The 23,447-nt window shown below is 40.5% G+C and overlaps 1 protein-coding gene across 2 annotated transcripts in view; it reads left to right on the top strand.

The window, feature by feature from the left end:
• ORC3 (origin recognition complex subunit 3) overlaps positions 1-19,382 on the top strand; it is a gene marked incomplete at both ends in the record, with an annotated part of 38,518 nt that extends 19,136 nt beyond the window's left edge. The window contains 9 exons of one of the 2 annotated variants that reach the window (XM_079550588.1): positions 3,493-3,609; positions 4,472-4,551; positions 8,439-8,572; positions 11,459-11,538; positions 12,036-12,133; positions 13,173-13,314; positions 16,849-16,965; positions 18,060-18,139; positions 19,277-19,382. In XM_079550588.1, coding sequence (XP_079406714.1) covers positions 3,493-3,609; positions 4,472-4,551; positions 8,439-8,572; positions 11,459-11,538; positions 12,036-12,133; positions 13,173-13,314; positions 16,849-16,965; positions 18,060-18,139; positions 19,277-19,382 — 954 coding nt within the window. Of the gene's footprint in view, positions 1-3,492; positions 3,610-4,471; positions 4,552-8,438; positions 8,573-11,455; positions 11,539-12,035; positions 12,134-13,172; positions 13,315-16,848; positions 16,966-18,059; positions 18,140-19,276 lie in introns of both variants that reach the window. The other variant, XM_079550587.1, reaches the window with a different exon arrangement.
• Between the last annotated feature and the right edge of the window lie 4,065 nt (positions 19,383-23,447).

The raw sequence follows: 23,447 nt of genomic DNA, 5'->3' as shown, positions 1-23,447 counted from the left end.
GCAACTTGTGGCCATTTCCTTGGGTCCTGTTTGTTGCCTGGGAGAAGAGGCCAAATCCCTCCTCATCCCAACCTCCTTTCAGGGAGTTGTAGAGTGCAATGAGATCTCCTCTGAGCCTCCTCTTCTCCAAGAGAGAACACTGTTGTTGTTAATGTTTGGAAGAGAGCAGGCAAATTTGTGAGTGCAATGCAATTCTAGTAGTCAAGGCTAGAGATGATTTATGTGTGACTTTCTGATCTATGGTTTTCAATGTCAAAAATAGCTTCAGCAACTGCTGCTCCCTTGGTGTTTATTCACACCTCAGCAGATGTGCCAGCACAGCAGCTTGCATAGCTGTGGTATAAATGTGATCAGAGATACAATCCAACTTAAACAACCTGACCAAAACCAAAAAGCCATGGAGTTTTTCTGCTGGCTTGTTTCTGCAGAATAATTTCCTCAACCTGTTCTCTCTGCAGGTGCATAAATGCTTCTGTTAAAACAGCAGGAAGGAAGGAAGGAGTGGGAATGAGCGGCAGTGACTGCTTCTTTGTTTAAACACCGTTTAATGGGCTGCTGCTTTAAAAGTTGAATATTCATCAGTATGTTTAATAAGTACAATACACTCCTTATTTCATAAGGCCATCCCTACCCTGGAAATCTGGGAAAGAAACAGCCAGAACTCTTGTCTTTGTGCATATGATGCTTCTGATAAATCTTACCATAAGGCATATTGCGATCTCTGCAATAGGAGTAGGAGTAGGATTGCATTGCCAAGTTGGCAGCGTTACCTGGTTGGGGAGAAAATGCCCCACTTTAGCATTAATGAGCTGCTATTTCTTCTGTATGCCTTCCTGACCTACAGTAGCATTCCTAACTTGGGAAATACTTTTAAGGACATTATGGAAGTTGTACTTCTTAAAAAATTTACTGTTTTCTTTCAAGACCAGGTAAACTTGCCATTCAAACTCACTAACTAAATTTGCAGTATTCTTTCTCAGCTGCTATCTGGCATCTGTGTTGGTATTTTTTTTTTTTTTTAATCTATGGGAGGAGTTCCACCTATTTAGAGTAATTAGGATTTAAATGCATTTTCTCTTCAGTTTCACATCCTAATTGATTTCAACTTTGTCTGAAAGTTCTGACAAATTTCATTTGAAATTATGTAAGTGGGTTCATCTGTATTTATTGAAATAATATTGCATCATCTTCTAATCGTGTTTTCAATCTCTAGTAAAACAGAAAGGAGAGAAACAGAATATGCCTTCCCGCTCTGTTATTTGGCGAAATACAGACTGCATTTCCATTTACATAACTGCATCAGTCTTGATCTGAGAAATCTGATAGGGGAAATACAGATGTTAGGATGCTCTCAGTCTGGGGGAGTAAGATTGATTTAGCCACATTAAACAGAACTTTCTTTCTTCTCCCGTTTTTTTTTTTTGTGGTGATGGTAACTCTTTTTTAGTGATTCTTCTTAGCACTAAAATACAAACCTAGCAGCATCCATCTTCATAGAATCACAGAATGGCCAGGGCTGGAAGGGACCTCAAGGATCATGAATCTCCACCCCCTGCCACATGCAGGGCCACCAACCTCCCCATTTAATACCAGACCAGGCTGCCCAGGGCCCCATCCAGTCTGGTCTTGAACACCTCCAGGGATGGGGCATCCACAACCTCTCTGGGCAGCCTGTTCCAGCACCTCATCACTCTCCTAGTAAAGAACTTCCCCTGACATCCAACCTAAATCTTCCCCCCCTCAACTTAAAACCATTTCCCTTGTCCTGCTATTATCTACCCTTTCAAAGAGTTGACTCCTCTCCTGTTTGTAGGCTCCCTTTAGGTACTGAAAGACTGCAGTGGGGTCACCTGCAGCCCAGCTCCCTCAGACAGTCTTCATAGGGGAGGTGCTCCGGTGCCCTGATCATCTTTGTGGCCCTCCTCTGGACCCTCTCCAACAGCTTCCTGTCTTTCTTGTACTGGGGGCTCCAGACTTGGACACAGTACTCCAGATGGGGCCTCACAAGAGCAGAGTAGAGGAGGACAATCACCTCCCTGTCCCTGCTGGCCACCCCCCTTCTGATGGAGCCCAGGATACCATTTGATTTCCAAGCTGCAAGAGCACACTGCTGGCTCATGTTAAGTTTGTCCTCCATCAGGACCCCGAAGTCCTTCTCTGCAGGGCTGCTCTCAAGGTCCACTCCTTCCAGTCTGTATGGATGTCTGGTATTCCTCCGGCCCAAGTGCAAAACCTTGCACTTTGCTGTGTTGAACCTCATCAGGTTCTTCCAGGCCCACCTTTAAGTCTGTTGAGGTCCCTCTGAATGAGGTCCCGTTTCCATGAGGAAGGATCTTGGAAGTCCCACATCTTAGGGTCTTGGAAGTCATTTTAGTAATTGTTAAACTAGTGACGTTTAAATTTTAATTGATAATCTACAAGGAGAAATGTCTTAATGGTTTTTATCATCTCAAAGGTTTTCTTAATTTCGTAAAACTCTCTGCAACACCAAGTCTTTGTTGATTTCAGCCTGCAGTATGATACTTGCATCTTCCACATGTTAGTTTGCCTTGTATTGCCTGCGGAGAAGGATTCATTTTTATTTTAAATCTTTGATACTCTTTAGCTTAACTTTAGAGAACTTCAGTGGTTAGTTTTGTTTCATTTATTTATTATTTTTTCTGTTTAGGGTAGCTCTCTCAGAGCTGATTGAAAGGGCAGTAAAAATGTAGAAAATTCTGTTATTCTCCTTTGATCTTTAATTACAGTCAGGGGAGAGAAGTAAACTTCTCATTAGTGAACTTTATTGTAGTGAGCCTAAAATGCTTAAATATACCAGCAGAGATTTCTAGTGGGATTTTCCAGAAGCATTACGCATTCTTCCATGGGAAGCCAGTGATGATGAGGTACGAACTGGCAAATTCAGTAGCAGCAGTTCCTAATTTCTTTTTCCTGATACATGGTTTTTTGTTTGCTTGTTTTTTCCTATTACTGAAAATCTGAATCCATAAATAAACAAGTTGAATTAAAAGCACATAGAAGCAGCAGCTCTAGAATACTTTTCTGTGATCTGATCCTTTTATGTATATCTCCATAATAAAAGCAGGAGCCACCCATAATGCAAGAGAGAGTTTTAAAAGCGCTTGTGATAAAAATAAAGGAATGAATAAAAACTTGAATAAATCTAGCTGTGTAATTTCTCAGTACCTATTGCATGTATTGTCTTGGTTTTAGGGGATACCACAGCAGTTAAATGTTCTTGAAAATGATGCTTTTGCTAATCAATAGCAGCTCTCCAGTGAGATGGAAGAAAAAGGGTTAAAACGCAGTGTGATTGCAGTGAACTATTAAAATAAATCATTTTTACCTAGTGGTCTTAAGTGAAAATTGGGGATTTAAGTCACAGCACACCAGAGCATCAAAACCTCAGAGTCATTTTAAGAACTTTGTGAAGGTTTTAAACAAACTAATGGCAGAATGACTCCTAATTGTTTCATGATCCTGTCACTGTAGGAAGCAGTGCGGAAGCTGCTAGAGGACTTGAATGTTTACCATGAAAATTATTTTCCCATTCTGAGATGTCTTCATGTTTTCACATCTTCTCTTCCAAAGTATCCTTTGGGCAAGCAGGTGAAGTACTCTTATTCTGTTTCAATCAAACATCTTTTGTCGTTTCCCAGCAGGACATCGGAATTAGTATTTATTCTTTTTATTTACTGTTCTGCTGTTTTGCCCCTTACTTCTGCAACGGAGACAGATGCTTTCTTGCCATGGGAAGAGAGGAACAGCATGTGGTTTCTGTGCTGGCAGGGATGATAGCTCGTCAGTCAGCAGGAATGTGTTTGTAGAAGAAGGCAAATGTACAGATCAGCAAGTGAATTGGCAAGTTGATTTTTCCCACACCTCAAATTCTCTGTATGAAGTGTAAGCAGTGTATGCTCTTCTACCACCTACAAGAGTCTAATAGTCTCATTTTGGGAATCTGAGTAGTGAGTTATAGCAATTTTCTGTGTAAAATAAAATGATAGTAAGGGAACAGTGATAATTGCTCCATATAGCCATATTGCTCTAATGTCAGTGATTCTCACAGTAAGCAATTTCTTCTTCCACTAAAAGAACAATATATTCTGTGCATGTGTGTTTATCTGTTCTCAATCTGCTACATGTTTTTAGAGTCCATCCCTAACAAAATTGAGGAGTCCCAGTATTTGAGATTTAAGAGTTGTTTAGTTAGTCCCTCTGCACTGATCTGTGCAGTTACCTTCAGCTGGTTGTTTTAAACCTGGTGCAGAGCAACACACAGACTCCAGCAATGCAGGGAAGTTAGTTGTATAAGATACTGAACGCTCTCAATTTATGCCACAGTCATTCTGTGTATTTGAGAAAGAAGCTCTAAAGGAATTACATGTTACTTTAAAAAGCTTGTTGTAAGAGTTCTTCAGTGCTTAGCTTGTAAAAGCAATTTATTCTTTCCTCACTTTCTGCATAACAGATCAGGGAACTGCACTGTGCATGTTTGGAAAACCGAGTGTGGGAGACGGAAGAGTATGAGTCATCACTTCAGTTAGCAAGGTGACTTTTTAATCCTTTTTATCCCTTTTTTATTCTGTTTAATACCACTGTACACATGTACAATATCAGTTGTCTGTTCTTTTGGAACTTAAAGCTGAGCATGCTACCTGTGTTGAAGATCTGCAGCTTGTAGGATTGTCTGCAAGTACAGTTGACTGCGTTCTTCATTTTGTATTCCTACTGTTTCCTATGAAACTCAGCCAGAATCTAATGTTTCTTATGCCCAGTGTAAATATGCTGAAGACATTGAGAAGCATTTATGTAAATGAGAACATCAGCTGTATCATTGTTAGATATTCTTTCAGTATTCTTTCAATGAACGTGTTGTTATGGTGCATTTTTGAAAACTTTTTTTATTAACTGTGGGTCAACCAAGTTATTAGTTTTAGTTGGCCTAAACTGTGATCCATTCTGAAATAATCAGAAAAATCAGAATCTGTTCCAAATGGCAGCTGTGGCCTTTATTTCTTATTTTGCTGCCCTTTTTTTTTTTTTTTTTTTTTTAATTCCATAAACTTCTCTTTGAGTTTGTACAGGGGTTGTGCTAATTGTTACTGAACTTCAGGAGAGCTGTGTTTGTCTTGTCTATCAGTGTTTAAAATTGAAAATTCAGGTAAGGTGATTTCCATAATGGAAAACCTTTACATCGCCACGCTGCAACACAGACTTCTAAACTTTCTCCTGTCAAGTAACTGTTTAACTGTTTCCTGATAACTGCATTCATTCAAACATCATTTCTGTTGCTCAAGGAGCTGATACAACACTGTTACCGTAACTTCCATGTTGAGAGTCTCTGCCATTGTGAGGTTTGATGTCTTGACAAGGCAGTTGAATAGGAAAGCCAGCTCTGTGGTGGCTGGAGGATCACTGGGCTCACGTGCATAAGAAACATTCTCTCCATACTGTCCCCCTACCACACTGCATTTTCCCACAGCGCCACTTTGCTATATTTTTACCCTCATCCCATTGGAAGGATTGCTTGCTTGAGTTGTCATGTCTGCAGTCATTTCTTAATTCTTTTCTGACTCTCTTGAATCTTGACGGCGCTCGATCGCTTATCTGCCCTTTGTCACAGATGTGTCACTGTGCTTTTCTGTTCTGTCTGTTCTGTAATATCTAGTGACTCTTGGCCATTTTTACCTCTCCTATTTTTCCTCCTATGTCTAATTTGCTTTCCTCCACTCTGAATTCATTTGCTTTCTGGTTGATGCTGCCATCAGATTCTGGCTTATTCCCTCATTGTTCTTTTTCTGTTCATCTCTCTCTTGTTTTTTTCTCTAACCCTGGCAACCACTACATGGAATTTCTGGTAGAAATAACACTGATCAGAGTAGAATAAAAATATCAGTAGGGTTATTGCTTTCATAGATTATGGGTGTTTTTTGTTGTTGTTTTTTTTTTTAGTTTGATTTATTTTTTTGTTTAAATCCAGAAATTCCATCATATTTTCTAACTTCTTCAATGTGAGTTCCTTGTAACGTTTGAAAGTCTGACTGGGATTTTTTTTATTTTTTTTTTTCGAGCTTTTTCTTTATCTCCTTTGTCCCTTTTAACAAATATTTACTGTCTCTGATATTTCTGCATGGGATCTTGCTGCTGTGTTTCGGAAGGAAGTGGCAAAATGTGATCTTTGCCCTTCCATTGAGTCTTCTTTTCTTTTCCCCCTTTCCTTCACTGTGGAATTTATTGACTGTTCTCTAATCTCTCTGCTCTCCTAGGGGCTGTATCACTTATTGATATTCCTCACTCTCACCCTTCCAGTCTTCTTTTTCAACATTTTCTGGAGTTGTCTCTTTTTTTTTTTTTTTTTTTTTTTTCCCTTGTATTAAAGAAATTAAAATTAGAGAAGAGAGGGAGTGAATGTGAGGTTTAGCAGGAAATCGGTCCAGTAAGAAGAGAGAGAATCAAGAGATGTAGGAGCATGTCTCTCTTCACTGATTATTGAGAGCAAACTGGCTTGGGCTTCTGGTCAAAATTTAGGTGGCAAAAAGTTTTAAGTCTTCTATCTGTCTGGCTACTGTACTGTGTTTTTGGCTGCTGATTGCTGATGTCATTGGTCACATGTTGCTTATCGCAGTCTGGCCATTTTATATTTCTGTGTTGTTTACCTGTCTTGTCAGTTCTTCAGGCAATCCTCCTGTCAGCATTCTGAAAGTGTTTCTATGGGTTTCATACTGGCTTGCTTTTTCTTTCATACGGCATATGGCATATACATGTCTGAGTAATAAGAGATATTTATTGGATGTATCTGGATGATGTGAGATTTTCTGATCCCTGGAATACCTTGCAGAAGTCTCAGGTCCAAAAGGCCGGAAAAGATCCTTTGGTGTTTCCCAGTGTGCAGTAACAATACTTTTGCCTGCTGTTTGGGCCTCCTAGCCTTATTATCTTTGTAAACAAGTTCTTCTCTGGGTTCTCATGTCTGGGATACTTCTAAAACTTACATATTGGAAAAAAAAATACTAATATAAATGAATGGAAAAGAACATATTTTCCATCTGCATATCTATACATCTTGTCATCCTCTTGTCGTTTTACATCTTTAACTATTGCAGGGTTTTCTCATGCCTGGAACAAGGCCACCTTGTTCATCCATTATTCTCTGCAAAACGGTAAATGTTTTGTACCCTTTGTGTGGTCAAGGTCGCCTTCCTCTTGTTAGCTCCTGCTGGTTTTCTGTACAGAATGAATGTATGTAAAAGCAACCATTGCCTCGCAAAACTCCATAACCACAAATCAGGTGAACATCAAGTGCTAATCAGAAACTCGAGTTTGAATTCCATTTGCCTTTCCAGACATTGACAAAGCTACCCCAGCCTCTTTGGAATGCCTCCTTAAATCCCTCTTAGACAATGTTTAGCTAACTGACACGGAGACTCACTGCCTGACACACTGATGGCCACCATTTCGTGGGCTTGTTAGCATCCTTTTTTCATGTATCCACATCTTTTCTGTCTTCTGGAATCCCTTATCATCTTTGTTTTGTACTTCATAAAGAAGAAGCAAAACCACACGAATAGGCTGAGTAGAGCTCTCAGAAACAGTCACTATTACAAATGTGTGATTGTTCAGAACTGTGGTGTTTGGCAATTGCACCACATGAAAAAAGAGCCATGCATGTGTAAAGGTACTGGCTGGATGAGGTGACTTAATTCTGGAGCTCATTTATGGATATTTGCAAGGACTTGCTTTATTATCTTTTGAATGAAGATTGTGAAACCGAGAAGTGCTGGGTGACGTTTATAAAATGCCCTAATATATAAATAAAACTAAGTAAATGCTAGGCTGGAACTTGGACTAGATGACTTCAAGAGGTCCCTTTCAACCTAAACGATTCTGTGATTCTAGGAGTGGTTGGGTGGTACCAATTAAATACAGAAAGCAGTTATTCCAGTTTAGTTTGAGAACTCGTTTTGAATCACAGAGAGCAATCTACTCCTTGCATGGGTAAATGGATATTGCCCTGTCCCAGCTAAAACTAAGACATTCTGATTTCATGATATGCCATCTTCTTTGGAATCAGTTTTAAACCCTACTATATTTTTGTAATGGGGTTCATAGTTTGAAAAGTTACAGATTCTCAAAACTTATAACTATATATCCATTGAAGGCTTTTGTGTAGAGTATTAAAAAGAAGATTCCTCATCAGTCCTGTAGAAAAATGGTAAGTACATCTGTCCAAAAGCAATTTTGTATGTTTCCTTGCATTTGTTTGATATCCCTTAATGTCAAAAAAGGAAAAAAAACTTGTTTTTATGGGGGTTTTCTCTTTTAAAAGGATTTTTTTCTACTTATTTTTAACTTTTTTTTTTTTTTTTTTTTTTTTTTTTCTGTGAAGAACACTGAAAGGTGTTTCATCATTCTGTGTCCATAATTGTGTCTTTTAGGATGTTGAACAAGTCTGATTTGCTAACCATGCTTCAAAAGTGTGTGGAAATTCTTGTGTCATCTCCTGGAAGGGAGTTTGATGAGATAGTAGAGAAGCTGAAGGAGTTCTTGACCCAGTTTCAGAAACTAGAAGGTGGGTGTGCATCGTCATACGTTCCCTTGCAGATTAAAGTGAAACTGTTCTATAATTGGACAAATGGTATTTTCCTGGTCATATTCTCTCATTGCATCAAGTTGTCAGATATTTCAAGATTGTTTTTGAATACAAGACACAATTAGGACATGTTTATATGCTTTATTGGTCTGTGGTTCATGCTTTTCTAAGGCAGAATTGTGATGTAAGATAAGAAATTGGACAGATCAGCAAACATTACTCACTAAATCTGTCATGTGTATTCTGAGCATTTTACCAGATGTTGCAATTAACTAAAAATATTTAACAAAACAGTTTTTGAAAGATAAACAGAAGCAGATTTCCTTCTGACGTGGTATTCAGTCCAAATGTATGTAAAGTTATTGCAGTAACCTTCAGTTGGATTCACATGAAAACTAGACCAGTGTTGGTTGTCATGGCCCTGTTGACATACTGTAACTTTTCTTGCCCCTTTTAGCTGGTTACTCACAGTAGGGGGACATTATGGAAACAAGGAATGCAAATGAACAGCAGTTTTCCATCTTTCAGAGACAAGTTAACAAAAAGTGCCATATTCCATCAGAAACAGGAACTGATGTATTCCAGCATTTGTCTGGAATTGGAATTTGGTTCTTTGAACTGTAAAGAAGTGCTCGCTCCTGTTTCTCTTTTGAATATAAAGCAGCTACCGTCTCATCTCTTGTATGTGTCCTAAATGGAGGTCATTCTCAGTTGGAGCTGCAGCACTCCGTTTGGACAAGTAGGCCAAGCTTGGCTTGTTTAGAAGAAAAATTGTTGTTTTTTTTTTTTTTTTGTCTGTACCATGTAATTGTGGAAAGATGCAGCAATGTCAGGGCTGCGGTACAGGAACGAGGGGACTGCTCTACAAATAAATGTGCGTTCCCTGAGGATGCTGGCACTGAAGATCCTGAACGAGATTGGAAAACCTAATGGTTGGTCTAGTCTGGAAAATTAAAATTAAAGCACTTTAAAATGTAAAATCTCCAGAAGTGTTCAATCAAATAGTTGGATTTTTACCTTGGGGGGGATAAAGAAAAACAAGATGGAACAAATGAGAATACAGCAACACACGAACTGAGAGATGAAAAGTCAGTATTTATTTCAAATGATGATTTGAAGAAGTTTTTAAAACAAGGAAGGTCTAACGAGTCCATGAATTATCTCAGTTTGCTTTCAAAGAGGATTTAAGCTATGAAGTGAGAGGGGGAAATTAAAATAAGCCTTAAATGAGTAGTAGGTTGCTGAGTTAGGTGACTTTCTGTACGTTTCTGTGGTCATGCTGATCTTTAGCTGAACTTTTCTGCCAAAAAATGTTATGTATCTGGATCTCCCTCAAAGCCCCAGTGAAGGCATGGTCCCAAATGGTTCCAAATGGTTTTCTTGTTGTTGTTTCTTGTTGTTCTTTCCAAGACTGCCTAATGAATTAGAAGAAATCAAAACTTGAATCTTGGGGAAAGAAAATACCTTTATGTTGGGTCTATTTTGACAGAAGGATTAATTAAAAATAGAAACATCAGATAAAATTCTATTTATCCCAAAATTCCAAGATAATACATTTTTTGCCATTCATTGGTAAGGGGGTCTTTTAAAAGCCTTTTGGCTTTGGAATTGCTCTGATAGCAATTTTTGTAATGGGGCTGATAACATCACTTTTTTTTTTTCTTTTTTTAACCTTTTCACAAGAAAGAAATGTATTGAGAAATGCATGCATGTGCATACACGTGCTGTCAACATTGAACCGGAGGAAGAAAAGAGTACAGTTAGTTCATATCGTGGACCAGAACATTTTAATAGCTTTCAATAAAAATTGGAGTCATTAGTTAGTTTCAGACAGTTAGCCAGCTTTTTTTTTTCTCAAGAACTAAGAATGGCTATAATCAGCACTGCAAGATGTTTATTGAATTGGTATTCTGTAACATTGAAAGTAGACAGCAGTCTGCAGTCCTGCTCTCTTTGCTGGTGTGTTTCGAAGCACCAACTGTAGAAGATAATTTTTGTTTTCTGTTAGACCTTTTCTGTTCATACCGAGGGAACTGCACTGATGATTTTGTTGACGCCTTTCTGCAGGGCAGTAGAAAATACCAATTCATTCTATGTAGATCATCAACAAGATTTGTATACGATGATTGTTATTGCTGATGGGAGCTTTACTTCTGACCTGTAGGTAAAATCTCCATCTTGGTAACATTTTGTCCATAAGGCAAGAAGGCCAGTTACATTATGATTAGGACATAACCTTTATTGTTCAGTGTGGCCTTGATTGTTCTGTCAGAGGTTTTGCTTGTTTGTTTTCAACATAAAAAAACCCTAATTATTGATGGGATTGATCAATGAACTATATGACTGTGAAAATAAAATGTGCTTATAAATTAAGATGAAAATAGATTTGGATAGCGAAATACATGAGCAGGCTTTCAGTTTGCTACTCTGGTTGCTGTTTTTACATTTAGTGGGTGGACTGATTTCCTATTTGGTATTTGTTGCAAATGTAAAGGAAAAGAAATGCAGTGTATGACTTCCTGAACGTTCATTAAGCATCGATACTATCTTGCACTAATCTGTCCAGTTTACAAATGCTGAGATTATGACCCCGAATGACCTAAGTGGATTTCACGTGATGTGCAAGGCTTGTGCTGGATCTTTTCTCAGGGACGCATTGCTTTGCTTAATAACTGTTGGACAAGCTGCACTGCTGACTCCTTTTTAACAATTTCTTACAAGGGCGAGACTCAAAAGCTGCCTGTAGGTCTGTAGGTCTGTAAACAGGTAACTCTGAATGCTTCTCAAATTGCTTGGGAGGTTAATATAGGTATGGAGGAAGAGTTTACCCCCACATAATAAACATGAGTTTTGTTCCTGTAGCAGAAGCTTACCAAGAACGAGATGAGTCCGTATCGCCCCAGAAAGAGCTCCAGAAGAAGACAAATCTTTATAATCTCCAGAAGGTTAGGCCTGCGTTGACTTTACTCACTAGTTCTTTAACTGAATGTTTCTTTAGATGTATTTGTCCATGGTTATGTCTTTCCTGCTTGCTGGAGCTCTGAGTAAAGGTTGTGTATAAGTAATTCTTCTGAAAAATGAAGTAATAATACCAACTGTGTGTGTCAGGCCTACCTGATGTGTAGAAAATGATAGAAAATATCTGTCATTAACTAGGATCTTAACATGTAGATTAAGAGATTTCTTTGTATTTGACTTGTAAATTATGCTTCTGCCTAACCCACATTTCTTCAAGCTTCAGGCCTGAAGAATTTTCGTAACTCCTACCAGTTTGAGAACTGGATACACTGGCCTAAATAAATGTAACTGCTTGATCACATTTCTTAACATCATCGATGAAGACATGCCAGTAAAAATTAATTATACATGTTCAACATGTAGATTGTGTTCTCCAGAGAGTAACTACCTCCCATGTAGTTTTATGCACTGCTTTTTTTTAAAGACGTTGTTGGAGTTGAAGGAATCAAGGCGGTCTAAGAAACTGACCAAATTTGAGACGCTTCGTTTTGAAGTTGTTGACTATATAGACAGTCTTGTAAGGTGAGCTTTCCTGTTTGATATTTCTGCATTGAGTTGTACTAGATGCTAAAAGAGAAATTCTGCTAACGAGTTAGCATGGGAATAAGTCTTGTCAAAATTGTCTCTTGGTCCCTGTGGTATGAAGCTTCCCACCTCATGTTTCTTTCACGAGTACTCTTACAACCATTTATTTTCAGTAGATTAGTAGAAGTAATTGGCACGTGAACTGAGAAACTTATTTTGGAGAATAAAGTTGAGAGGAGGACTGGGTGTACATGATAAAAATTTAGCCAAGAGTTTTCATTCTAATCTTTGCTGATCTGTTCTGTTCATGAAACTGCATAGATGCCATTTTGGGAACTGTTTAGCAAGGAAGGCGTAGCAAATAGAATCTTGGAGGCAGTAAGGTAGCAGGAAATTTGAAAGACCTGGGGTGTGTGGGTTAAGAGATGAAGGCACTTATTACTGTACAGCTTTAGCAAAGGGAAGTTGCGGGCTGAGAGTGTGGTGGCATGGGTGGGAATAGAGAAGCTAACAGAAGTATGACTGAGCCAAGAAAAAAGAAAAAAGGCTTCATTTTTGAAAGTAGAGTTGAGCAAAGACTCATCGGGATGCCTCAAGACGGATAAGTAAGATCTGTGGAGTGGAGTTACATGACTGGTGATAGCATTTATGCCCTTAGTTTTGAATTTATCTCTGGCCCAGCTAGAATTCTAAATTAAATCCATTAGACTAAATCCATTAGATCAAGAAATCTTTAGATGTTGTACTGAGGGACATGGTGTAGCAAGGAAGTATTGGTGGTGGGGGGATGGTTGGACTGGAGGATCTTAGAGGTCTTTTCCAACCTTGGTGATTCTTCGATTACATGATGTAGAGTTGATAATCATTGACTTCTTTGCTTTGAAATTCATTTTGGCCCCGTTCATCTTGTTTTTTGAGATGTGTCAGTATTGGTCATAATACATTATTGCAGTCTCCGACTGCAGCAGAGTTCTGCTCTCCCTTAAGGTAAAGCTCGTATCTCACCCCCTCGCCCCATGCCTCGTTATTTTTTCAGACGTTACCTTGTTCCAGCAGACCACAAGACTCTGCATGAGATTGTGTATTTCAACACGGCCAGTGTTCTCCGCGAGCACCTGAATGCTGCCCCGAGGATTGCACTGCACACAGCTTTGAATAACCCATACTCCTACCTGAAGGTAAGAAACAAGAGGGTTGTTTGCAGTGCTGGAATAGTTTCTCAAGACTGTACACGAGGATGATGTTAAAGACTTAGTTTTGCTGTTTCATGTAGTTTGGCACACGCCCAGCTGTTTTGTAGTGGGCCAGCATGTCAGCAATGATAAGCAACTGGGAACTTTGCTACGAGCTGGGGAATCTGTCTGGCTGAAATAAAGGAGCAGATTATGGAAAGAGTTTTATATGGGAAAGCTGTTTTCCAAAGCCTGTTCTAGTGATGATCTTCTCTTTTATAGTTGCTATGAATGGGAGGACTGCGTGCATGGGGGGAAAAATAGTGTCTATGGCTTTTTCCAGAGACGTCTTTTGCAGGGTTGGTCATAGTCCTCACTGCGTAGACTTGCAGATGTGCTGTAAGGCACAGGCTCTGCTCAGTGCAGTGAGGAAATTTACAATAGATGTGATGAAAATTACAAAGGGGATTTAATTGAGTCTGTTTTGTTTTACGTTTACTTTAATATCTGCTGTGAATCGATATCCTGTCTGAGCCCAAGAAAAGGATTGTTATGGATTCTGTTAGTTAAGCTGACCTTTAGCTGGAGAAGAAAAAAAAGCCCTTTTCCCTCTTCTTTCTTACATCAAATCCACGCTATGGAAGGAAATTCACATAAAGGAAGGAACAGCACAGGATTTGGAGAAGGAGTAGATGTTTATTTACTTGTTTTATCCTTGATTAGAGATGATACACAGAGTTATCCTCATGTCTAACGTTCCTCTTAAAAAGTTAAAGAGGACACTGGTTTTATCTGTATCCGGGTGCTTATTTGTTACTTGAGTTGAAGTCAACACTTAATTATCAGAAACCAGAAAGAAAGTGATCAGTCTTTTAAATCTACAGCACAGTTTGGTTTGGGTTTGTTGGCACTGTGCTTCTCTTTGAAAAAGAGTTGTCAGTTTTGCTGTGTGCAGAGTTTTACTAAAATCACCTGAAGACCTTTTAGGTGAAGATGGAACTGAATGGGCTTGCCATAGAAGAGACCTTGAATATAAACATCAGTAATGGTTTCAGGAAACATGTAATGATTAGGAGAGCTAGCAAAATCTGGTTACTGATGTGTTTAATAAGCATTCTTTTTGATGAATTGATAGGACGTAAAGTCCTCTGTCATCCTGCACTTCACTCTTTGACATACTTTAACACTCTTTGACATACTTTAACATACTTAACAAACACATTTTGACGTTTGAGGAAACGGTGAAAGTTTTGGTATAGTTTCTAGTAGCAGCAGTATTCACCAAGTACCTTGCTTAGCATTTTAATCCGTCTGAGTCACGGGAACTGTTTGTCTGAATCGTATCCACAACTTCCACATGGCTTGTTCTTTCCTGGGATGTGACCAGAGCAAAGTTCTTTAGAGCTGTTCCTCCCAGAGGGCCAGGACAGGAAAGGATCTGCTTCACTGGAGTACCAGCAAATGATTAATGACGTGATGCATTTCTTACAGGAGTCCAGTTCCAGTGATCTATTTTGCTAAATGTGAACCAGAGGTCAGATTTATTCTGAGAAGAAACGCGCACAAAACCAAGTGTCATTCTGTTCTCATTGATCCCTTGAAAATGCAGCAAGTTGTAACTTGGAGTATCAGCAGCTCACTGCTTAGAATTGTATCAGCACAAGAAAATGTCATTTTTGGATATTTCTAGGGTTTAGATGATCTTGGAAGTTTTGTTCTTGACCTTGTGCGGAAAGGGCAATTTTTCACCTTGATCTCAAGGAAGAAGCCCTACTGTAAAACAAAAATCCTTGAGTTGCAATTAAACTCTTGTACAGGAAAAGGGGATACAAGCATTTGCACTTTAGGAAATGCGACAATGCTGTATCCAGAGCAAGGCTGAGGATGTTCTGTCTGGCCCCTGGGGCAGGGTCAAGCAACATGAGAAGGCCCAGGAGTGAGCTGGGTTGTTCCCATCCCATAGTCTTCGCTTTCTGAAGCAGCACCTCTGAGCTCCATAGCAGGGTTCACAACTGGCTGCTGCTCTTCGAGCGGATTCCTGCTTGTTGTTCTGGTGGTGCCCTACAGGGACAGCTTGGGGGCTTTCTTCCCCACAGATCTGCTGTAATGCTTGCTGGGTGCTCTGCTAAGCCACTTAGGGTTTTTACCAGCTATCAAACTGGTATTAAAAACAAAACAAAAGCCCTAACAGCGGGCAGGGAATCATTTGTGTAGAATTAGAAAATCAATGCAAAGTGTCCAACAGTGCCAGGGTCAGCATGAGGGGTGAGTGGTGGAAAGGCAGAGTTGGGAGAGGAGCGGAGGGGAAAGGAGGTGCAGAGCTGCCCCTCTGGGCACTGCTGAGCCTTCAGGTTGCCCCGAAGTGGAGCTTGGCTGTGCCATTTGGTGACACATCAGTGTTGGGGACTAGGGCACCATACCGTCACATTTTGAGGTTTTAGCTGCAGTGTTGGATTTATTTGGAGGCCATCTTAGCTAACATCAGCGGCTTCTGTTCTCTGTAAAATAAAATAAACTTGGAAATTGTTAGCTATTCTGGTCATTGTGAAATGCCTCAGAAGCGTTGGAATCCATACTCAATCTGAGTCTCAAAAATTGCAGAACTGTGATGTGTAAAATGTAAACTGGAGATTCTTGAGCAAAGCTGTGGTTTTTGCCCAGCTGCCTTTCCTATCTTGAAAAGCTTTGATTTATGAAGGCATCCTTGCTAGGGCTTTATGGACTTCCCAACTCTGGCATATTTGCTGCCATGTTTTATTAGTGTATAAAAGCATTTTAAGAAAAAATTTCTGGGAACTGAAAGGAATAATCAGTAATTGTTTTATTAAGGGAGTTGGCTTCTTAGTGTGTGTGAAACTGAAAATTGAGCAAAAATTACCAACTGAGATGAAATATCCTGCAGCTATGCACAGACGTTTTCTTGTAGCTCAAGTGGCTCTTTTACTCATAAATGGTTCAGTGCTGATGACCTGGATTTCCTGACATATAGAACAGTTTGTGAGACATCAGACTTCTGCTTTTATAGGTCTTGAGTTTAAAGCCAGAGAGAAATGACTGTGACATTTCAAAGATAAAGATCTGAGATGAGGAAAGCAATTTTGCTTTTTCAGTCCGTGCGATCTATGTTATGACTTTCTCTTTCCTTTCTGGAGTGGGCGTGGGGGGAGATGTGACACCTTTTTAATTACTACATGGTAAAAGTCTGAGATAAAAAGTGACACGTTTCTCTCCCTGAATCCATAGAGCAGGCCATGTCTCTGAGATACATGAACGGAACTAGAAAAAGAAATAAGAAAAGCCAGATCAGATAAGTGTTCAAATAGAGAATGAAGGAGTAGCTGGGGGGGGAGGGGTTTGTTTAATGGTGTCTTCTTTCTGTTTTTTCTTCTTTGCACCGTCAACTTCTCGCTGAACACATAAGCAGCAAACATTTGGTTCAAATACCCACCGTGTGCATTTCCTGAAATAATGTTATATTCAGCACTAGAGATCGTTGAAGATTAAAGACTGACCAAAATCACTGTCTTTGGTTTTCATCAGAGTGAAGCACTGAAGAGTGATGGAGGAAGCATTTCTAACAAAGCTCCTGACATATGCATTGCCTACAAGCTTCATTTGGAGTGTGGCAGATTGATTAACCTCGTGGATTGGTTAGAGGTATGTAACAGTGCAAACTGTGCCTGCTTGCACTATTCTGCTGATTTACCTTTCTGCTGCTTACCTGCTCTTGTTTAGTGCCTCTTTTGACACCTGAGCTCAGTGAATGCCTCAGTTTTCCCCTGTGCAAGAACGCATGCTGTCTCCAGGTCACTGGCCTGGAGAGTTTTCATAGAATCACAGAATGGCCTGGGTTGAAAAGGACCATAAAGATCACCTAGTTTCAGCCCCCCTGCTACGGGCAGGTCCTCTGCCTACTATGAATCTTTCATTTCCAGCATTATTACTCTGTGAGGAAATCTTCTGCTTCCTTTTATGTTTGGTGCAGATGAGATGTTATGCTTCACAAAGCTACCTTTTCCCCTCTTGAAGTATTTTGGGATGTTTTCATGGAAATGAGCAAGTGCTGCCATTGAAGTGTGTGCTCTGGGGGCAGAATGCTTATGTGAGGGAAGACCAAAGCTTCAAGCTCGAAACCCTGTTCCATACCAAAACCAGAAAATATAAAAAGAGAATGTGCATAAATTATATATTCTCTATTACTCCCTTACAACCTTATTTCCAACGTTTCTCTGTATTCTGGAAGTCCAACTGGTTTCCATGAGCACTGCAAGTGTTTGGCAACCACATCTTGTGGGCACCTGCAACCCACAAGCCCATGCCATTCCTCTTCCGTGTTCTGAATGTGCTTCATTTGCTGCTGCCTTGTTTTGGTATTTGAAGAGGATGCAGACATCAGCTCCCTATCAAGCTTCCTCATGTCACTGACTTTTATAGCCAAGTTAATCTTTCCAGATTGTTTAAACTGTCTTGCTTTCTGTATTTTTTTTTTACTCAGAACTGGTCAGGAACTAGAATTAAAAATGTAAGCATCCGAGTTCATAGGGTGACATTCTTTCCTTCTGTAATTCTGTGATGGTAACACGTAACCTCGCTTGCTGTTTGGATTGCTGTGAAGATGACATTCTCATGGAGCTACTGTTCCAAGATCTCATTCCTCCCAAGTGACTGCGCTTAGCTCAAAGCTCATTCTTTTAAATGAAGCTCCATCTGTTGATGAGATGGTTAGCTCTGTGCTGCTTTTCCCTTTCTAGGCTTTCTCGACTGTGGTGACAGCAGCTGAGGGACCAACTGCAGATGCAGCTTCCTCAGACCAGGTGGATGATGTTATACAGTATCCTTTCTCATTTCTGTCTCAAATTTGGCTTTCAACTGCTTACAAGATTAGTGTAAGATTTTTGAAACGCAGCTGCAGGAAAAAAACAAGTCAACTAATTTAGGCAGTCTGAATGTAATGAAAATGTCAGAGGAATGGATCACCTGAGGTACCTGGGCTGGAGGCTGTGAGGTAAGAGCAGCTTTTGACCGAAGGAGCATTTTGGATCTGAAAGGGAAGCTACAGACCTTACAAGATGAAGCTACTCTATTGAGTTAAATCATCTGAGTGTTGGTACATGTGCACGTATGGGGAGAGAGCATTAGTGAGCAAAAGATGGTAAGAGATCTGTGCCCTGGAGGGGAGGTGAAGAGATGGCAGGTTGTTCTGAGGAGGAAAATGGAAGCAGTAGCAAAGGAAATGCTTACACAGGATTATCTCTGCAGAAACCATTAAGTTCTGGTACCTTGAAGCTGAGAATTTTAGCTCACATGAAACATTCATTCTGTTTCTCACTTACTTAGTCCTGATTCTGAAGCAAAGCCTGCAGAATATCTGAAGAATAAGCATTAGAACCAAAAGTGCTGGCTGCAAGTAGTGCTGCCACAGGGATGAACAGTTGCAGAAAAGGAGATCAAACTACAAGGAGAACATACATATGCTGTAATGCTACACCTGTCCTTCCTTCAGGTAGCTAACACAAAGCTAAGTTCTGTTTATCTCTCAGTCATATAGCTGTGTCAGACATGATGCAGTAAGGATATAATGAATAGTGAGTAAAGAAAAGCTGATGCTCTTTTATGAAACCACCCCCCCAAAAAATCTATAATTACTTATCTTCCTATTTTCTTGTCAAGGGACGTTCTTCTGAGAGAATTAATATCTTTGTAGGTTTTATGCTTTTCTTAGCAGCGTGTAAAGGAACTCTTCCTTTGTTACCACATTGTATTCAGGTGGCAAGAAGAAATACTGGTTGAATATTTATGCTTCCATAGGCTGGCCGTGCTCTGTCCTCATTTCCAACACTTCTAGCGCACAGTACAATGTTTTGTGTCCTGTATGCATGCTGTAACTTAGAAGTCTTTCCCTCTGTAACATAATGGTTTCCCTGTCAATTACTGCCATAAAAAGAGTTTCCTTTACAGACGTGTCCAGCGCTCGTTTTATTCGAGCTGTTTCTGAACTGGAACTCCTGGGCTTCATAAAGCCCAGCAAGCAGAAGACGGATCACGTGGCACGGCTGACCTGGGGAGGCTGTTAATGTGCCACCACAACCTTAATAAAGCTGTTCTTTGTAACCTGGTGCAATGGCTGTGCTCCCACTCAACCAGTCTTTGTGTAACTGAGTCAGTGTTGGAGACGACTGAATGCTGAGCTGTGTTCCGAGTAACTTCAGTAACCATTTTGTTTTTAAACATCTGCCTCCATACTGTAATGTACTGCTCACGATCCAAAGACTGCAGCGTTGCACTCGTTTTAATGTTCTTTGATGTAGGATAGTCAACGCTATACTGATATAATTCAGGCTACCAAGCCAAAATGAGAACACTGAATGTGTCAGCTGCAGCAGTGATGAAGCAGTAGCATTAACTTGCTCATGATCAGATAGTAATTGAATCATAACTATAAAATGCATTCCAGATCCTTGAACTACACATTTAGTAAAAAAAAAAGACACCAAGCTCCCACCCTCAGCAGCTGCTCCATGTCCTTCAAACCAGAAGTCATCACAGCACCTTGAAAAACTTGATCAGAAGGAAGAGGAAGGGATGGAATTATGACAATGCAGGTGTTTGTTCTCTGCGAAGAGAAGCAAGCTGTACATTGTTCCAGTGAAGCTGACCAGCACTAGCTAATTTGCTGTTGGGGAATTAGTGTCATCTATTGGCTAGGAGCACTAAAGCACTGCTCTTCTGGCATCTTCAGCCAGTAACTGCCTTGGGGACAGATCCTGTGAAGGCACTTGGCCCTGCAGTGAGAAAGCCAGGATGCTGAGCCCTGGCAATGCCCAAGTGACCCCTTTTTTCTTTGCCGCACACAAGCTATGCTACACGTCTTACATGTCAAGCTTTAACTTTACTCACTCAAATTTGGGCAGCAAATGAGTTCATGCTGATGTCATTGTCCCATTTTCCAATCATGGAAAAACCCTTCCAAACTAACAAGGAAAAGCTGCTTTTACCTCCAGAACAGGGTGAAGGTCTGCTATGCATGATAAACATGATTGTCCCCAGGCTGCAGCAGCTCAGCTGTATGGTTGGAGCCTTCAGCTCAGCCTTCATCACCCAGCAAAGGGCTGCACTTAGACTGTGCTAAGCTGAATGGTAATTATTCAGCTTATTGCAAAAGACTATTTCACCAAGAAGACCTTCCAGACTCTCAGCTGACTGCCTCTGCTTTCCTTTGGTTAGAGGTACGTAAGTGCTGCACTGGGTGCAGACATTCAGCTGTCACTGGAATCCTGATGCTTTCCTCTTTGCTGCATTGTATTTCAGCCTTCATACAGCAGTTGGGAACGATAGCAGAGCTCTGAAGTTTGAATCACATGAGTAAAATACAGCTGTGCAAGAACAGGGTAAGTCCTATCACAAAAACCTAGAACTTACTTAAGCTATTTCCAAGGAGCAGATAGAAGTTATGTTAAAGTATCCTGAGAAAGAACAGAAGCTACGTATTTTTGCGTCTTTGTAACTGCAGAGACACAAGTAATGCTTCCTGCTGTACTATGTTCTGAATGGTGTCAAGGCTGAGCAAGAAGAGTTACCAGCCTTTATGCCTAATCCTGCAACGTCGGAAACACCTCGACAAAAACTCAAAGCAAGAACTTCTAGGATCTTGTGGAGCAACTGAAATTTCCTCTCTCCCACCAAATCAACTCAAGAGCCCAAGCTGGTGGCAATTTGTACTTGTGAAATTTCCAAGCAGAAAGGAAATTTCAGTACTTGCGGAATGCTATGTAAGCATTCTGTGTTCTCAACCTGACCTATTTATCTTGCAAGTACACTTGAAAAATGGAAGTGAGCAGCAGAACAGCCCAACATCTGACTGCTCAGCAGGACGTGCAGCCAAGCGCACCTCACACTGCCTGCAACCTGCCACCTAATGTAGCCAAACACTAGACTGGGCCCCAGCAGCTCACTTTCAGACCTAAAGAGCTCAAATATTCAGTAATAAAGGGAAGCAATCTTTAAAAGTACACGATGTGCCTCTGTAGAATGCATTTGTCTTCTCTCAATGTTTTTACTACCATTTCTTGTAAATACTCAGAACTCGCCCTTGCTCACCGTAGCTGACACTGTATGCAGTGCCCGCAGCTTTCAGCAGTACTGCAGATACCTCAGCCCTGAATGTTCACTGTTGGAAGAATTCACTGTTGGAAGAATTCACTGTTTTTCTCTGCTGTAACATTTGAAGGTTTTTGCTGTTCCCTGATAGCCTCCTTGCTGATTTCAAACACAAGAAACTTGAGAAGGTAAACAGTGAAAGATCCTATTGCAACAGTAAGGCAGGACAAACCACTGCTAAAGCCAAACATTCATCCTCACATATTTCACCTGAGAATTACTTCTCTGCAAAGTCACAAGCAACGCTCCACAATGGAAGCACAAACTGGCTGTGGAATCACACAGGTAAATCATTCCCAATGACCAGCTCATGAGCAGAGCAAGCCTTCACAGCACAGCTCCTGCCCACACTGCGGTAACAGTCCTGCTGTGTAAGACCACATAGCAGGTCTCAAGCACCAGCACAGGACTGCATGCATCCCCTTCCTTTTCAGCTTTGAAAAATACTGAAGAATCTTTATTACGTGCTTCCTTATCTAGACAAAAATCAACACACAATGTACATGCTGCTTTCTCACTTTACAGTAACCAAAGTCTGCCTGGAAAGATTTTAAGCATCACTATCTTAAAAACAGGTTAACTAAGATCTTTAACGCTGCAAAGCTGCAATGAACTGCCCTCTATTTGCCTTGCTTTTGGACTGCAGATAAATAGAAATAGGGAAGAAAAAAAAAAGTTACTCTTACCCCTTTCTAATGTATCTCTAAGCCCTCCACAACACCTCTGAAAAGCTGCCAAAGCAGATGTGTTCTTTAAGCACCACCAGACTCCATCGCATAACCATAGAAAAAAAGCAGCCAGCCATTTTCCCACCAATGAGCATGCTAGCTATTGCAAGCCTGATGTGTGACAGTCATCACATCAGCTATTAATCACTGAGCTTACAGAATGGAGTCCATCCAAGCAGCAGGTAAAAAAAAGACTTCAAAGAATGCAACCTTATTTTCCAAAGAGGCGCAGATGAAGCATACTGCAGCTGTGATGCACAGGCACCTGCGTGGCATTCATCTGCCAGCAGGCTGTTTACTATGCATGAACGTGGGGCAGCACAGGAATAACTGGGTGCTAGCATGACATCACTTCTTGTTTCTAATGGCTCTTAATATCCTGAAAGTTAAGATAAGCTGAGACACAATCACAACAGCTGTTATTTTAATTCTACCACCAATTCTCAGGCATGTACTGTTTTCTATCAAGCCAGAAGGAGGACCCTTGGGACCCTTGGAACACAGGTGATAAAGGAGGTGCAATGGCTGCTGGAATTCTGCAGTGGTCCATCTGGGAGCTTTCCTCGTCTGGACAAGGTGAACACGTGGGGATCTGAGAAGGAGTAAGGAGGGGCTGAGAACCCCAAGGCAGAAAACAGAAGTGACAGCCCCCAGCAGTTCTGTCATTACGTTCAGCAATGGAAGACCCAAAAGTAACAGAGTTCTTATCTCGACTGTACTGAAATACAGTTCAGAAGAAAATATTCTTTTTAGAGGTCAGATAAAGTCAAATAGACTTTAGGAAAGCATGCAGAAAATAGATACTGCGCCTTTGTGCATAATTCTGCACCTATGTCACTACTAAAGGAAATAAAATTCATGAAGAGCCATCATGAAAAGCCAACTCACATGGCTTTTCTAGAACCCTACGACTGTGTAGATCTACCAGCTGAAGTTACAATTACATTTCAACTAAAACTTTTCCCCATTAATTTGAAGTGGAGGCATACAGACTTCCACTTAAGCGGAGGCTGACAGTAAGTGAATGCAGAGAACGCTTTAACCAAGAGATTACTTCAAAAAAGCTCCCGAGTCCCAGAAACATAATCCAAGTAATGTGATGAGCAATACTTGTACCCATGGCACAGAGATCTGGAATCACCGTGTAGCAACAACATTTCAGTCATTTACAGTGACTCAGAACTGCACAGACAACGGCAGCCACCCCGATACAGCAGTTTGGAAACAGCTGAGCATATCTAAGAACAAACTCCT

This window comes from Tetrao urogallus (assembly GCF_951394365.1).
Source record: "Tetrao urogallus genome assembly, chromosome: 2".
NCBI lineage: Eukaryota > Metazoa > Chordata > Aves > Galliformes > Phasianidae > Tetrao > Tetrao urogallus.
The sequence above is the reverse complement of the archived record's forward strand: the minus strand, read 5'-3'. Positions and strand labels throughout refer to the sequence as shown.